General features: G+C 39.7%; 1 protein-coding gene across 1 annotated transcript in view; it reads right to left on the bottom strand.

The window, feature by feature from the left end:
* The window catches only part of RAPGEF5 (Rap guanine nucleotide exchange factor (GEF) 5), a gene marked incomplete at both ends in the record, with an annotated part of 29772 nt that extends 14120 nt beyond the window's left edge, over positions 1-15652 (bottom strand). The window contains 9 exons of the mRNA XM_008947748.1: positions 964-1142; positions 2354-2476; positions 4216-4313; positions 6974-7123; positions 10121-10199; positions 11109-11139; positions 11969-12066; positions 13473-13617; positions 15574-15652. Of these exons, the coding sequence (XP_008945996.1) occupies positions 964-1142; positions 2354-2476; positions 4216-4313; positions 6974-7123; positions 10121-10199; positions 11109-11139; positions 11969-12066; positions 13473-13617; positions 15574-15652 (982 nt within the window). The remainder of the gene's footprint in view (positions 1-963; positions 1143-2353; positions 2477-4215; positions 4314-6973; positions 7124-10120; positions 10200-11108; positions 11140-11968; positions 12067-13472; positions 13618-15573) is intronic.
* Positions 15653-17456: the final 1804 nt, after the last annotated feature.

The following is a 17456-nucleotide window of genomic DNA, read 5'->3' as shown; positions in this document are numbered from 1 at the left end:
CAGGAATGCTACTGTGATGAAAGCAAGGCACACAGATCAACCATTTTTGACATAATTGGACCAAACTTGGGCATTGATATGGCAGAAAAATGAACGTTTTACTGGATACCATACAACTTGCGAACTAAATCAAATTACATTAGATTAGATTGGATTAGCAGAATTCATTTCACCACAGGCACTGCTTTAGCAGAGAGCAGTCCTTTCTATGTGAGTGCCTTGCAAATTAAATCAATCCAGTCAATGAAGGGAACAAATTATACATTTTCCGTGAACACACACATTCCAATATTGCAGAAGACCAACAAGTGGAGAGGCGAGGAGAATGGTCGCACATATTTAAATTGCTCCATTTCTTTCGTTACTAAAATAAGTGATTAAAATAAGAGAACTCTGCGTATAGTATATATTTGTATTCTGTTCCAAGGCATAGAATTAATGCCAGCACTATTTAGTAATAGTACTAGAATAGACTATTGAATCTAATTAATGAACAGTCTCCTCCCCAATAAATAAGAGTACTCCAGAGAGGATTACGTGGGGCAACAGCTTACTGCAGCTGGTTTCCTCTCTAGAGGTAGGACTTTCAAGATTATAACAGAGTTTTTTTTGTTTGCGTGTAAACTTTAGTGAATAACTGTGTTGCTGCTCAAATACTTTTGTAACATGTTCCTCAGGTTACCTCTGCTAAGAAAGGAGACACCTCTGCACCATCAGGGATTTTGCAGTTGGCACTGCAGATATAGCAGCTAAGCCACTGGGGAAGAACTGAGCAGGATGTACTCTACCACATCTAGTTTTGGTCAGTGTTTGCTGTTGTTATTTATGGACTGTCCTACCTTGGTATGATTATGACACTACAACAGAGGATGATAAATTAGGTTTCTTCTTTGTTTTTGCACCTACTTCTACCAAATAGAGCATGTGAATTCAAGGATTTTTGTTGCAACTTTAGTAACTTACTGGGCAGCAATTTTGATGAACTTTTTGACTAGTTGTACACGTTTGCAGAGCTGGCTGCAGAGGAGTATCTCGGTGGCAACCCAAAGTTGAACCTCGTTGCATCTTTGAAGCAGAAGACTGAGATTTTCCGTGTTTTCAGCACTGCCCTGTCTGCTGAATGTGAAGTATATCAGCTCTTGCTGGAAGACATTAACAACATTATTAGGGATATAAAAAAAACTTTTAAATGTAAGTGAACTATAAATTATTTAGAAGTATGTTTTTTAAACAAGACCTGGTTACAAACGCTTATTTTTTCATTATCCATGAGCTTATCACAAATGATTCAGGGTCCAGGTTTGGCTTAGCAAAGTCTAGAAGCTTATAACAGTAGACAGGTGGATTGAAGTATTGCAAGACATGATTTTCTTGTGAGATTTCCTTCAGTTCCACTTCTGGCTACAGCCGGGTACAGGACATAAACAGTTTGTCCCTTTCTGTATTTTATCACTTTTATTCCAGAATGAAAAAGCAGCCATATCATATGATTGTAGAATCTCAAAAATTTCCATTCAAACTTATGCCTAAAAATAGCCAAGTTTTCATCAACAGAAGTCTTGGTCTTGACTTCTTTAAAAAAAAAAAAAAAAACAAAATCACTTGACCAGCTCTAGATTTGAAGTGTCTAACCTGAATAAAAGAACATGGAATGAAAGATCAAGGGAAGAATCTGATGAGAAGCACAGGAATTTCCCACTCATTTTCTCAGTAAACCAACATGTTTTTCAGTGAGTGATACTTTCAAGTGACATTTTGTACTGTTAACCAGGTATTTTACTCAGCAGCCATACGAGAACCTATCACAGTCATTGAAACAGCCCAACAGGCACTGAAGTGGGCCACTATCCCTTTTTATAAAGCCTGCCTGGTATTTTTTTATCTCACTAAAGCCTAAGAAGAATGTGACCATCTAAATTGCTCAAACTGTGAATTCTTTTCTGGAAAAGTAATATCAAGTATACCTATTTGTGGAGTTCTATATTTACTAGAACGTTATCAGGTGCAAAGGACACTCTGTATATATAACATAATTGTGCAGACGGATTTTAGAGAATAATCATGTTCTTCTACTCCCTTGAGGCAAATCTCAATAAAAACCCATCAGGTATACAGGGAACATATGAGATGCTTTAGCATAGAGAAGTTACAAACCTTTGACAATTTTTTTCAGTATCAAGGATTGCAACACACCTCTTGGACGTTATTAAATGCCACCACTACTGAGAACTGCCAAAGCACATTGTCATGACAGCAAACTGAGCATCAAGGAATGATGATGCTTCAAAATGCATCACAATGACACAATGCTGCTGAGAGTAACATACCTGGAAGTGGATGTGATGCTTCTTACCTCATGAATTGCATTGAAGAGGCTCCAGTCAAAGTTTGTTAGTTCTAAGGCAAGATCCCAGGTGTTGATTCCCAAAATTCTCACAGACCTTTGCTGCAATTCCTCATTTTCAGCAAATGGGTTCTAAATCAACAGCCAAGAGAAAAAATTCCTCAGCAAATGCCTAAAGTTCTGCAGTGACACAGCTACTGGATTGAGGTACCAAACAGAGCTGAGTAAGTAATCTTCTCTAAGTGCACTCTGAGGGTTTTTAAACCACCACTAATCAAAATCAAGAAGCTATAGCCTACTTAATAAATAGCATGGAACAGGAAATGAGTCAATAGGATCAATGATTTGCTACTGGATTAGGCATTCTCCCCTTCTCTCTCTTTCTCTAAACCTTGATCCCTGGAACCATCAGAAAACAAAATCTGAATTAAAACATCAGGAAATTTTTGTATTGTAAGATAAAGAAATAATTCTGCGAACAGACTGGATTTAGAATAAATAAAACTTGACTACCAATCTACCCTTACAAATAATGTAAATCCGTACATTTTATGATTAATCCACTCCAAATATAATTAGCAGAAAAAAGTAAAACACTGCGGGGTTGGATTCAGAAAATTTACTTAGAATATTACTGTGGAGTGCACTGGTACTGCTGGTGTTAAAGGTCATTTGACATTTCCATTACTAGCTTGGACTTTCAAAGGTTTGCACTTCTCTTGGTTTCTTTTCACCATGTCAAGCTGAAACATGGCACATGAACCCTGTGCCAAGATGAAAGATTATTCTTATCAGCTAAGCCATTACTTTTGTGCCCTATTTCTGGCAGTTACAGCAAATTTTGGGATTTTTATTATGTAACTAATGAAACTAGATCAGCTGTCACCTGTCTGCACTGGAAACCTTCCCTTAATATTTGCATTTTTGGAGGTGGCTAGAATGCCAGATATAATGGGGATGACAGATTACAATGACAGTGGCACATCAGCTCTCTGGGACAACATTGGTCCAACAAAAATGTGAAGAGACATTTCTCATCCCTAGGATGAGTGCACAGAACCTAGTGGTACTGACAATATGTAGAAGTCAGTTGTGATACCATCCCTGCACTTTCCTCAGACATCTGCATAATGAGCAGAAAACTATTGAAAGAGTAATTCTTTGAGTGCCTGACTGTTCACGGAGATTTTGGGAAATCAGGCAGGAGAGAGCTTGCAATCCTGGTTTCTGAGGACAGAGGGAATGAGAGAGACCTGCTGCCCTTTGACTTGCTCCTTTCCCCAGCACCAGCAAGAGGATGAAGAGACAAGAGAGAAGGAAGGGCAGAGGACGTACCACCAGCAGCATACACCAGCCACAGACTGCCTGTGTGGCTGCCACAGCACTGGGGTCACGCTGGTGCCCGGTAATTTTGGTAGAACTCACGTGAAATCTATTTCTACATGTTGCAATTACACTCAGTTTGTCCACGGCTTTGGATGATTATCTACCAGCCACTTTAACTGTGCGCAGCTGGGGCCAGGGGTGTGGTTGGATGAGTCACATGGGCCCCAAATAATAAATAATCCTCATCCCACCCAGTCCTGTACAAGTACAAGTCAGCTTTTCCAGGCTGATGCAGATTGAAAGACTTAAGCTGTACAGAAAGTTTGATCTATTTGAAACTGATGAATAAATTCCATTACTGCTCAGTCAAATAACTGCTGTTAATGTAAGATACTGTTTTTTTCCATGTATAGAGTAGCTCAGTAAGCTTTACTAAGGAATCAAAAACCAAACTATTTTATTGAAAAAGCCCTGAGGGGAATATTATATGGTTGATTTTAAGTCAGATAAATAAAAAAAAAGAACTATACAATACAGATCCTTACCAAAGAATCAGTCAGATCTTTTCGGCAGACAAACATACGACTGGATGACTCAAAAGATTTTGAGATAGCCAAGTCATTGGGTTGTAGTTCATGTTTTTCTGGAAAAAGAGAAAATAAAACACAATAGCTTCAGAAAAGGAGAAAAAGCTGTATACAAATATGAGCAAAACATTAAAAATATATTTGTAAAGCCACATCAACTTCTTAGCATGGAACTAAGCATCATATCCAGTTTCTGTGGGGACCATCATATCCACACTACTCAGGTACAATAAGGGCAAGATGTGTCTGATGCTGGACTAGAGTAAAAAAAAGTTCCAGCATCTACTTTCAACCTGGGCTTCACATAGGATGGAACAGAAAGAAACCTTTAAATCATCTGGTCTAACTTCCTATGCATTTTAGAACACTTAATTTCAGCTCAGTGTGTCTACTGTAAATATAGTGACTTTTGTAAGAGCAGTGTCTCAGACTGCAGAGGCTGAGCTGTTGCCTGTCACTGGCAGACAACAGAAGGGGTGGAGATGTCATCAGCAGCCAAAGTCATTTGGCAGAAAAAGAAGTTTAAAGGATCCCAACGCCATGAAATTCACCCCGTGGAGCAGAGCTGAAGAGTCCTTTATAGTACAGTATTTACAGAAATTCCTCTAGATCTAGAGTAATTATTTAGGAAATATCTGAGTTAAAAGAACAGGACACATCAAACTGGTAGCAGAGAGAAAGGGCTTTTTTCTTCCCCCCACTCCAGAGTGCTGCTTCAGCTCTCGGCAATTTTGGATGCACCAAAGAAAGCTGTGGATCGAAATAAAGCAAAACCCAAAATGCATCTAAACAACTGCCCTGGGAAAACTGTCTCCTCTGGTGGGCTCCAAGTAATCATCTGGAGATGTGACACATGAGATTTGATTACAGTGACTGTATTAATACAGACCCAAAAACACTTCAAGCATGTTGATAGCTACCTTGGACTTTTCATTGTCCATGAGGGAGGAGTAAGACCAGAAGGAGTCTGAGATCCAAATATCATTTCAGACTGCGTTAACTATCAGTATGTTTCTTCAAGGTAATTTTGAATAAAAGGAGCTTGTTTGTTCATTTCAGAAGTACAATAAAAATGCATTCTCCAATACTCATAATGCTGCCCTCCAAGTGGATGGCAAATGACAGTTCTGAGTCAAGTAAATAGTAAAATAAGCAAAGGAAAAAAAAAAAAAAGTGTGGCAGGTTAGTGTTTATTGCTGTGGCACAGGAGTGACAATGCTTAAGAACAGAGATATTGAAATTGGGATGTCTCCAATTAATCAGGCAACATGACTATGTAAGATTTTAGGGGTTACAGTGGTCACGTACAAATGACAGTCCTATTGTACCTGCACTTTAATCATTCTTTCTTACTGAACAGCCAAGTGGCAACCACTCCTATTCTGTGGTGTTTGTGGGAACCAACGTGGTCTAGATAGGGTGTTCATTATTTATGAATTGTTGGTTTTCTTTAGCTAGGTAGGCAGATAGCACCCGATTTATTGCTATCAGAGGAAAACTTGCTCTGCTCTTGAACAGGGGCCCAAGATGTGAGAAAACAGCAGCACAGTGATTTTGCAGTGTTGTAAAATGCACTGGAGTTGAATTTGGGCACACACAAGGGTAAAAAGAGTATGCCTGAAATGATGTAGCCTGGCTGGCCAGGACATGGAGTGTGTAATGTTCCCATGTGGCCACGCTGTGCCCAGGTTCTTGATAGCCAGAGCAGGGCACCATCTCTCTGCCACCCACACCAGTGCCCTGAAAAAAAATGGTCATTTAATTGAGAATGGTGTGAGGAAGAAAAACATGATTTTCCACTTCTGAATCAAATAAATAAACAGAACAATCCAGCATTTGTGCACATTTCATTCAGCTAGACTGACAAAGAAGTAGCAACGAGTGCTGTATCTCTGAGGGTGCACCCTTTGTCCCAGGGGACTGACACCAACTAATGCTACCTGAGAATATGGCCAAAACACTCTACACTCTTAGCCCTTTTTGTAGATCCAGCTTTGCATTTCTATGCATCTAGTTAAATTGTTTCCTTTATATTCCCTAAGAGCCAAAAGATACCACAATGAGCAAAACAATCTGACCAATGAGCTTGAGAGTGCCAAACACCAAAGAAAATCTTGGGGGTTTGGCTGGTCTCTAGCATCAGCCCATGATCAGTCTGGTCTTCCTTAAAAAAAGATCATAAGCCTTTCTGTTCAATGAGAAGCACCAAAATAATAGGCAAAAAATATCAGTAGTAAGCAAGACTGCTTACAAAATATTGCTTAGATTGCTCTCAGTGTATCAACTGTGCAAATGTATCTCTTTCTGCTGGAGAATATTCATTACCCATGCCATCAAAGAGGAAACAGCCACATGTAGTATTTGTTATTCCCTTTTATATTTTTAATGCAAACCATGCCTCATTGCTTCCCAAATTAATTTAAATGTGAAAGTAGGAGATCCATCTGTGGGGAAGAAAAATAAAATCTTGCAGTACTGCTGGCGACTGGGAGTCCTTTGCACTCCCTTCCCAGCGAGGAGATGCTGAATCCAACAGTCCCCAAGAACGAGCTGTTGCCATGGAAACGACTCTCTGGAAAGCAGCTCCTCATTGTTCCCGTGGTCATCCAGCTGTGGGCCCACAACGGAACAGCTGTATCTTTGCACTACAAAATGTCAGCCCTCCCTTACGTCAGGCAAGAAAAGGTAAGGAATCAGATGAAGGGAAGTTATTTACCGCCAGAGAACGTGACTGTCACCAGCGCCAACTCCTCCTCTGGGTACTGGATCTTCTCTGCTACTATCTTCAGTATCTCCTGAGCTGAAGTGGATACTTGAGCTTTCACACTGACATAGGAGTGCTCTGTTATATACACACGGCAGAAAACTGCACAAAGGAAGAAAGACATGCTCAGTAGTATGTAGAGACACCTGAACAGAGCAGAGTTGAATCTTGTGGACCCAATCATGGCAATGCCTTAGCTGCCTGGCTGCTGCACCCTGACCCACAAGGACGTGAAACTAAGCATAAATAAAATTATTTCCCCCTTTCCTCCATGAGAAATGAGAGGGGCAAGCAAATGCAAACAGAGACAGCCCCGCCCCCCCCCCCAGTAACACTTATTTAAGACTTCCTACCCTGAGGATTCATCACAGACAACCTTTTCATCTTGCCTATCCACTTTGCAAAATCAGCTGTTGCCACCTTTTCTCCCTTCCTTTTAGGTTCAGATAAATCATTGTCCTTTCAGCATATTTCACATCCACTGCAGAAACTATTTCGGACTTCCACCTGGAACAGGAGGCTTCACAAGAACATTGCTCCTCCGTCTTCAGCCACTCCCACTAGCTTATCTGTCTAGACATCTAAACTACTTGCATTACCAGAGTGTTTTAGCACCAGAGGCTGCCCAAACAGCAATGCAATTAGTTCTGACAAATCTTTCCTTGAATCACTTGCAGCACACAAAAGGGACTGGTTTAGAGGAATTCCTTGGGCTCATCACTTCCACTGAAACCCACGAGTCAACTCGGCTGTGGGAGGGAGATTCCCAGCAGTAATGCTGTGGTCAGCTCAGCCAGTACTTTGCTTCTGCTACAAAAAGGGATGCACATTCTCTCCACTTGCCGGGATTTTAGGTTTACATCTTTTGCTGAGTTGCTGTAGCCAGTTCCTTGAAATGCAGCTGCCAGGCTTAGAAGAAACAGAGCTGCAGACTTATATAAATAATTCAAAAATTACAACATCTGCTAATAAGAACTGCCACAACTCTTGGATTTAAACTCACTTCAGTGCTTAATTAAATTTTCCATTTCCTTCTATTCTAGCATTTCTTACTACAGACAAGCTGCTACCATGTCAGTAAATATAAGACAAAACTTTTCTTCTCCAGAAATGATGTAACTTTTAGAATTATTTTTATTGACAGATGTATATAGCAATAGCTCTTTGCTTGTCCTACAAATTTTCATGGCTTCAGGGCACTTTCATTAACCAAGACCATGCCAGAAGCAGTTAAGAACTCTATCCTCAAAACTGTCTTTTTGTGTGTGTGTGTGTGTGTGTGTTGTAGTGAAGAAAAAATGAAGATGAGAAGGAAGGAGGAACTTAACATTTAGCCTTGGGGATGAAAAGCGATTTGATTTTGTAATTTTTTCTTAACCTGTCTCTACTGACAGACAGTAAATTAGATGCTCATCCTATGGCAAAATCTCCCTTCAGAACGGATAGAAGTCACAAAAAAATAGAGACACAAAATTGCACTATAAATTACTAGGTAGAAAAACAAGTTTTATAAAAAACCTGACAGGAATATTTGGACTCCACATGCAGAGTGTGACACATCTTGCTTACAGTGCTTTTGCCTGAAACCTCCTCCTCTGTCACTTGGGAAGGAACGATGACAGCAATGTTAATTTGTAACTGGGTTATTGACATATCTTTTGTTTAACATTGAATTCAAACAACCCACAGGCCAGGTCCTCAAGCATGACCATAGTACTGATTTGCCTAAAGCCTGTTCCCCCACGCATCTTTCCAATATCCTATCTGTGGTATCTGTTGGCACGGACCATGTCGTATCTTCCAGAAGCCAGTGCTGCTCTTCTGTGAGGTGCAGGAGGTGCAGTGGGAGAAAGTGGCCATCGGCTGCAAGTTGCCCTGGTAATGCTAACACTAGGGAATAAAATGTCTGCAGTCAAGTGGCATGGTGTGGCTTGGACAGACCTATCCTCCACAAGAACCATCGGTCAGCATCACTCCGTCACACCAACTTAGATGTCCACCCTCAGCACCTGTCTCTCCTCTCCCCTCCCCAACTCCACTTACCCACTTATTTCACTACCTCAATCCCATCATCTTTTGTGGCTCATGCTCTCAAAGAGTGAGAAAAAAGCAATTTAACCCAGTTGGGGCTGGCCTTCCTGGGTTCTGCATTTTCTGCCTCCATGCCATGCAGTCTCTGGTGCCAGTAACCCATGAGCTCTGGCTTTTTAGGAAGAATAATGAGCATGGGGTTTACATCTGGAAATAATAACTTTAGAAGCAGCCTTGATAACACAAACTTTAAAAAAACTTGTATTTTGCAGTATGTATCTATCAGCAGCATGTATTGTGTAGGAAGACTTAGCATTGAAGAAGCTCATTTTTATTCTGTCACAAATGAGCACTAAAAATATACTCCGTTCCAAACTTCTGGAGTTTTGTTTCCAGTGAGAAACAAAGAAGTATCAAAGAGCAAGACTTCCAGGTAGGAGGACCTTCTGCCTGTGCTCTGCTTGCGAACATAGAGTTTCCCTCCTCTCTGCCTCTTTCTTTGTACAGGCATTATAGGAGGGTGACAGCCTCACTATGTTACTGCATTAGTAGTGATGAAGGGAAATTGCATTTTGAAATGGTTGACATTAAAATGAAATGGCACCTTGCACTCCACAGGGAAATGCTTTCGAGGAGAGAAGGAGCAAAGGCAGGTTCCCAGAGTTAGTAGATCCTGGCCCATTTCATGTGACAGGCTTATTCATTCACCTTTCACAACCAAAATCCAGGTCAAGAGATGGAAAGCATGAAATGGAGCAGGAATAACTCCTGGTGGACAGGTTGCCAGCACTCCTGGGAGGCATGCAGCTCTGCTACAGGGCTGCTGGAGGAACTGGATGAGGCAAAAACCCCTTGAGATACCACTTTGAGATGTCACTGTTGAAGCTCTGCAACGAAGGAGGCAGGAAGGTAACCATACACAGTCAAATCCTTCTCTTTTTGTGGCCCTGAGGTCTGTTCAGAAGCTGTATGTCAGTTTAAAAAAAAAAAAATTACATTACGGGTACCCCTTGAGAAACTATTTCACAGTTTCAGAGTTTTTCCTCCGTTTTTTTCAATCATACTTACTTTCTTCTGTGTCACTCATGGTTCCTCTATGCTGCAGCCAGTTCTCCTTTAGACTGAACTGATGGAAAAAGGTTTTATTCTGTAAGGGAGTGGGATAGGAAAGAAAAAAGGGACAACAGTGACTCTTTGCAACTCTGCCCTCTACAAAGCAGTAATTCACAGAACACAGCAGTTACCCCATACGCCTGGCCATAAAGGTTTCTGTGCAGGAAATTCACCCACCCTTTCTTAGATCAGTAAATTGTGAGTGACCTTATGAAATAATGGCCAAGTTGGGGATTTTGGAGGAAGAAGGACATGGCAGGGCCAAGCAGCCTGCATGATTCAAGGGTCTCTGTAGTCATTTTCAGAGCCCATTTCTTATATACTCATATGTTTCCTATGTACCAATCAGCCTACTTAGCAATTTCACTACAATCTCATGTTCTCCTTTCCACATTTCTGCAGTAACATTTTAAGCTTATTACACACTTCAGCTTCAGCCCAGTAAATTCGATGAGCATAGCAATTCACCTCTGTGCAGTCTGTACACCAACTTTCTCCAGCTGCATCTTCTCCCTCTGGTTAAATAAACAGATTCATGTTCTTCTTTCTTTCTCTGTCCCTGTCACAAAAAATCCCCCCTTTGCTCTGTCTGCTTGACATCCGTGTCTGCTCAGCCTGGTCTGCCTAGGTTGCTACATGTCTCCAGTCCAGCAGGGACATGCTCCCAGGCCTCTCCTGAATTCTGGCATCTCAGAGTATCTTGTTAAGATGCTAATATTGTCATAGCCACTGCAGGTTAGCTCACACAGCTGATATCCAGGCTGCACTTGCAGAAAAAAAAAATTCCTTAAATAGTGTTGCAGCTCTAACCTCACTGATGTATCCTGTCATGTTTTTGCCCACCAGTCACTGTCAGTTGAGAAGCCAAGTAAAGAGAGGGAGGTGGACAGGGGAAAGAAAGGGAGATAAGTTATCTAGTAACCAACAATCAGGTTTGCGTTACCTTTCGGTGAGGTGAATACTCGTCTACAGTGCTGAAACAAAAAAGGAAAACCCAAATTATTCTTTCTAGCCAAAGCTTAGAAAAAGCAAGTTTTAGATATTACACAGTTTACAACATAAGAAAGATTTTAACATTAAATGGTCCCTGCAGAATGGTTGCAGAGCTACTTCAGGGAAAGTTAAGGGCATCTGGCTCAGCCAGAAAACTTCTCTGTGACTTGCACAATTGATGTAGTGAAAAGCAATGCTGCCAGTCCACGAGCTGCTGCCAGAGAACACAGGCACAGCTCAGGGCCCCAGGATAAGCAGTCAGGGACACCCTCAGGGACACAGCTCCTTCCACTTCCACAATGGCCAAGCCACAGAAAAACTCCATCTGATGCAAAAATGTGCCAAGGAAATACCTTTCACAAATACCATAATTATTAGTGAAATAATAACCCTGAGATGACTGTTGCAACAGAAATTTGCTTCTCAGTGCTGCAGATTGCAGAGAGAGAACTGAGAATGAAAGTACCCTCTGCAGTCACAGGTTGAAACTTCTAAGTTGTTAGAAACTTTTTTAGTTTTTTTAATTTCTAAGGGAAATTTCCTCATCTTTGCCACAAATTATTGCTCTAATTGCAAGTCATCCCAACCAAAACTGATGAGAGTGACTGTTGAACCACACACACCACCCAAGAAATATCAGAGAACACTGAATAATCTAGCTTTGGTTTAAAGAAGAGATAACTTGTAAAAATTAATATAGTACTTGTATCACTCATCATTTTGTCTTTACTGAATTACAGCAACATGACAACAAAAATAAATTACATCTCAATAGAAGGAGACTTGATCACAAATCTAATCAATACTTACTGACGACGATGCATCCCAAGTATCTTCTGAAATTCTTTCAGGTCCTTCTCAAGAATGGGATATTCATACACATCATCTAGCACATTCCGGTATATCGTCTGCAAAATAAAACAGTGTCTACACACATCTGATAAACATAAATCTAAAGTATCACATCAGTGGTCTACATCAACTCAGGCATTAGTCTACTAAGGCAAATGTCATCATTATATTTATGCAGAACCCACAAGGAGACAACGTTCCTGTTTATATTTCCAGACCGGTCAACATTCAACTTATCTTTGGAGAAACACTCTTTGTATCCTCACGAAGGAGGAGGGAAAAATGTTAACACTCTTTTGTATACAAATGGGAAGATCTCATAAAATCAGCACGAATGACTTTGGCCTACAATCCTATATGCTGGTTTTGCACACACAGCTTCAACCATCATGAACATTACTTCTGTTTAATATTGCACAGAAGCCCCAAGCAGAGAAATTGTGCAACCATGCCCGTGGAGGTGTGTGACTGTGTAAGCAAGACAAGTCCAGCATCAAGACAGGTGCAATGCAGCATAACCTAACTGATGGCTGGAATGATGACCCCTTCCCAGTACAGCACAACACATCTAGTATCAAACAGCAAAAATCGTAAGGTCTGTGCTGCCATATGCAGTGTGTCCTACTCCAAAAGCAAACAAAAACAAAAACCAAAGCTCAAGACCTTCTCCAAATTTAGTTCAATGTTTCACCTCTTTGGCTTGAGCAAATGACTGATAAGAACCAAAAGGGCCTTAAGAAAACCTCCAGTTGCAGACAGTCTCACCAGGAAAGGTGGAATATCCTGCAGTCTCCAAAAATACTTTCATCTTTCAACCAGCAGGGGGAAAACAAAACTAATTATTTTAAATATCAAGAACCAGATGGATCTTGAGTCAGAGACAACATAGCTATTGGCAAGTTTACAAGGAAATTATAAAAGCTTCTGTAACTCCTTCAGAAAGATCAGAAAATCATTGTTATTAAGTAAGGACATAATTTTGTTTACTAAAAATACATAAAGGTGTGCTACTTTCCTGACACACACTGTGGAATAGCATTTCACTCGTCAGTCAAAGAAGCATTTCTTACAAGGACTTTAAAAACCTCTCTTCATCTGTGATCCTCTGGCTGCCAGCTGTAGAGCCTGTTCTGGCAGACAGGACCAGTGTATCCAAGGAACCTCCACATCTTTCTAGTTTTATTTTTTACCTTTCTAACTTTTCCCATTTTCTAGAGACTATGGAGTTCTATAAGTTTCATATCTGAAAGTTTTTGATATTGAATGTATTGACGTTTCAGGTTTCCTGTTCAAACGAACTCTACAGCGTTCAAAGAAGACACATGTAAATCATTTTACATTATAGATTTCATGGAGAAAATTTAAGCATGAGAAATTATGCCTTAGAGATTTTGCTGTTGGGGCTTTTTAGACAGTATGTTAATCAAACAGTGCTGAAATGCATCAGAAAGTGTTTCAATACCTTTAAAAATTGTTTTAAATGCTCATCTTCATGCAACCAGTCTTTGTAGAGAGAAGTCCACTGAGACACCAAATGCAAGACTTTTCGCTTCCTACAGGACACATCAGAGTCGTCTTCTTTCCCTTGGTGGTTCTTAGCACAATAGGTACAGTAGGTTAAGGAATGAATAAAAAGGTCTCACTGAAACTTTAAAAATTAAGTGATAGAAAACACTTTACAATCATCTTACTTGCCAATGAAAGTTTTTTCACTACATTGCCCAGTTTAAAATGTTTCATCCTATCTGGAGCTTTAGGAGTTCCATCAACATTTTGGAATTAAATTCACAGTAATAGAAATGTCAGTTCATCCTCTGTACCAGCAGGATTTTTTTCCTTTATAGATTATAGAGGCAAGTCTATAAAAGTAAAATCAATTCAAAAGGAATTATACAATGTTGAGTCATATCTTTTCTGCACAACTGGGATTGAACCTTTGTCCTGCACACAGATGCCAACATGAATGTCTGTGGGAAGCAGGACAATGCATCATTAACAACAACAAAAATCTCAGGCAGAGGAAGTCAGTTTCTTTTTCCCCTGCACAAATTACACTATCTGCAGAAATAACAGTGTTAGAATAAAAAAAAAGAAAAAAGTGAAAGAATCCATTTCCACCATTGTTCCCTATTCACAAAGCACAAGTTCTAAATGACAGAAGATATCCATTTTGTACATTGTTCCTGTCCCTTCGATATTTTTTATTTTCTTAAGTAAGCAAGTTCTTTTTCCTAGGAAAGCAAGTTCATTTTATAGCCACCATTTCACTCAAGCAATGCTCCATAGCTTATGGAAGTAATTGGAAATACAAGAAAAAAATTCTTTTATCCCAGAATGAGTTACAATTATGTACTGTATCACATGATAAAAGGAGCAGAGATTGTAAAACACTGCTCTTTTATTTCTCTTCACATATTCCAAAATTTATTACACAGATATAGGCATTCTAAGAATTAACATACAGGTCTTAGCCCTAGTTTAAAATGTTATTTTGTAACATTTTTATGAAGTGATAAAGGTTTATTTATCTTTAAAATAAAACAGCAGACATAAGATTGCGTTGTTACTTTGAGTTAGGCATTCGTTTCAATATATCCTTCAAGCAGCCTTGTGAAGTAAGTATGCACATACAAACATGTATGTTTTGGAAGCAGATTTATTCAGAGGCAGCTTTAGCTTTGTACATTCAACTTCAGAACATGAATTTTCTGTTTATTGATTCCTCAGCTGTGCAAATTCTAAATATTTCAACAGGGCATGTGGCAATTAGGGGAACTCACATCCAACTTTGGATTTAATGTTTCCATCTGAATCTTTTCCTCCACAATCCATTTAAGAAAACGATATAATCTGAACTTTGGGAAGCTACAGATTTGAATCAAATTCCAACTATCATAAAACGTTCCAGCAACTGGACTGGAGAAGAGACCTTGAAGGATTAGCTAAACCAGTCCATCCAAGCCCACCCTAAGAGAGGCTCAAGTATACCCTATGATAACCTTGGAATATATTTGCTAGTTTCTTCCTCTTAATATTCTTCAATATCAAATATTCTACTGTCTCATACATTTTCCACTCCTGTGTGTCTTGTCTTAATGTAAAAAGAGTACTTCCTAGTTATCTAACAGGAAATTGCCTTACAGCAATTTAATTGCACTGCCTTTTGTCCTATCTGGCTTCAATATGGGAACAGATTCTTTCCTTCCTCTTTAGGTACCTAAAAGTTTGTCCCATTTGTAGTTTTTTTTTGTTTGTTTGTTTTTGTTTGTTTGTTTGTTTGTTTCAGTTAAAACAATCTGAATTCTTTCAATCCTTTATAGGGCTTGTTGTTTTTCTAAAACACTGGCAATTTCCATTGTTCTCTTCTGAGTTTCTCCTATTTGTTCATATATTTCTTGCAGTGATGCCAAAATTTGTTGTATTTCAATAACATAAATATATGTTATTTAAAACCAATTATCCCAGGCATGGAATTTACTTACATTTGATATAAGGCTTGATAATAGATAAACCCAAGTGTAAGTGCATGACCCCAACTAATACAACATTTAATAAAAGGATATTGCCTCAGAAGTGCCTGGCACAAGTCATCAGTTGTCATGAAGACTGTGTACGTGAGAAGGAAGTCATCCAGGAGAGTTTCTGCAGAGGAAGACAAAAAAGCCCAAGGGACAATACATCAGCAAGAGGAGGAAGAGAGTATCTACTCCTGTTAGTGTGCATGGCAGGAATAGGATCACCTCCCAGAAAAAAAGAAAAAGGTCTAAAGCATACAGAATACATTAAACTTAAAATTCAAACTGTTAAAAATATGGTGCCATAACAATCAGATTCTTTATTTAACAAGAACATCATCAGCTCTCAAAGAGCCAACAAGCAACAATATGCACAGTTCAGGAATAGGTAAAAAAGTCCTTAGCACAAACACCACCATCCTGGTTGGCTCTGCTGCATGCAAAGCAACCTTTCCACCAGTTAAGCTGCTCTAGAAATTCTGAAGAAAAGTTTTCAGTAATAAGAGAGAGAAAACTGTGATTGCCATGTACTGTGACTAACATTTACGCACAGTAGTTGAGAACCATGAAATATCTTCAAATCTTTAGGTTGTTGGTCTTGTGAACAGCACTGTAAGTGCCAAGAAGGTTTCCCTAAGGTTTACTTAATTATACTATGGAAGTTTTTTTTTCTCCACCTGGTTTCTATGAGTTTTACAAAACCAGGCTGACGCTACTTGTTAACAGACCATCCCCACCCACTACAGTTATAGCACCTCATGCTGTCAGGATGAACAGCACTGCCAGTTCAGATCTCAGTGTAACTGACACAGTCCTCATGCCCATGCCACACCAGTTTTAGGATTTTTCCGAAGTCTTATCACATGTAACAGGAGGTTGAAAGGACTCAGTTTGCTCTAGGATGAGAGGGCTTAGGGTAATCTTATGATGGTCTTCAACAACTCAGTGGCAGAGGAGTGACAAGATCAAGCCAGACTTTTCCTGGAGATGTGCAACAAAATAAGGGGCAACCATCAGAGAGTGCAACAAATGAAAATTTGTCTGGATATGAGGGATTTTTTTTCCTCCTGTGAGGAAGGTCAACCACTGGGACAGGCTGCCTAGACAAACTGCAGAATCTCCAGCATCAGGTATATTCAGGGCTTGCCTGAGCTCTGAGCATCTTGATCTTACTGGACCTGCTCTGAGCAAGGGTTGGACCAGACAACTTCACAGATCCCTTCCAACTGAAATTATTCTACAAATCCTAACCAAATTTGCTTCCAATTGTAGCAAACTACTCATATATGATGTGTGATCTAGGAATAAGTTTGTGTTTGGTTTCAAACAACAAAATATTTTGTTTTCTGCAAACAGACAAGAGAATTACATTGGTCTTTTTAACATCTAAATAAAAAAGTTTTGTTTTTCCAGTTCTGCCTTTTTTGCCTTCCCCAAATGGTAAGATTTTCCTTCAGTTTTGAGGATTTCCTATGCACTGTATTTCTTTGAATTCCAGCAAATATGCTGTGTTCCCTTAATGAGAAAACAGATTTGCACCACCTGCTTTACCAAGTAAGAACAGGAACATGGACAGAGGCTGAACAATAACAGAATTAATTCCAGTTACATTGGAGAGCAAAAAATATGTCACCAGTATAACTAGTTATTACTGGTTAGCACCAATGATTCAATTGTGAATTAAGTGCTGGATTTACAACTGCAAAAACTAAGGGCCAAGGCATACCTCACATGAGAAAGGCAAGGCTGAGCCCTGACATCTGTATCCCGATTTTCTCACTATTTGTTTGTAATCTGTTCCAGTCAAAGCTAATGCTTGTGTACCAGTGTGCAACTGTGAGCATCCCAGCAGCCTTTCATGCTGAGGCTGCAATTTCACAGTAATTTAGACCAGTTTCAGTTACAGCTGCCTTGGACCTCCTTGTCAGTAA

The sequence above is a fragment of the Merops nubicus genome, unplaced genomic scaffold, assembly GCF_000691845.1.
Source record: "Merops nubicus isolate BGI_N331 unplaced genomic scaffold, ASM69184v1 scaffold19159, whole genome shotgun sequence".
NCBI classification, from domain to species: Eukaryota; Metazoa; Chordata; class Aves; order Coraciiformes; family Meropidae; genus Merops; species Merops nubicus.
The sequence above is the reverse complement of the archived record's forward strand: the minus strand, read 5'-3'. Positions and strand labels throughout refer to the sequence as shown.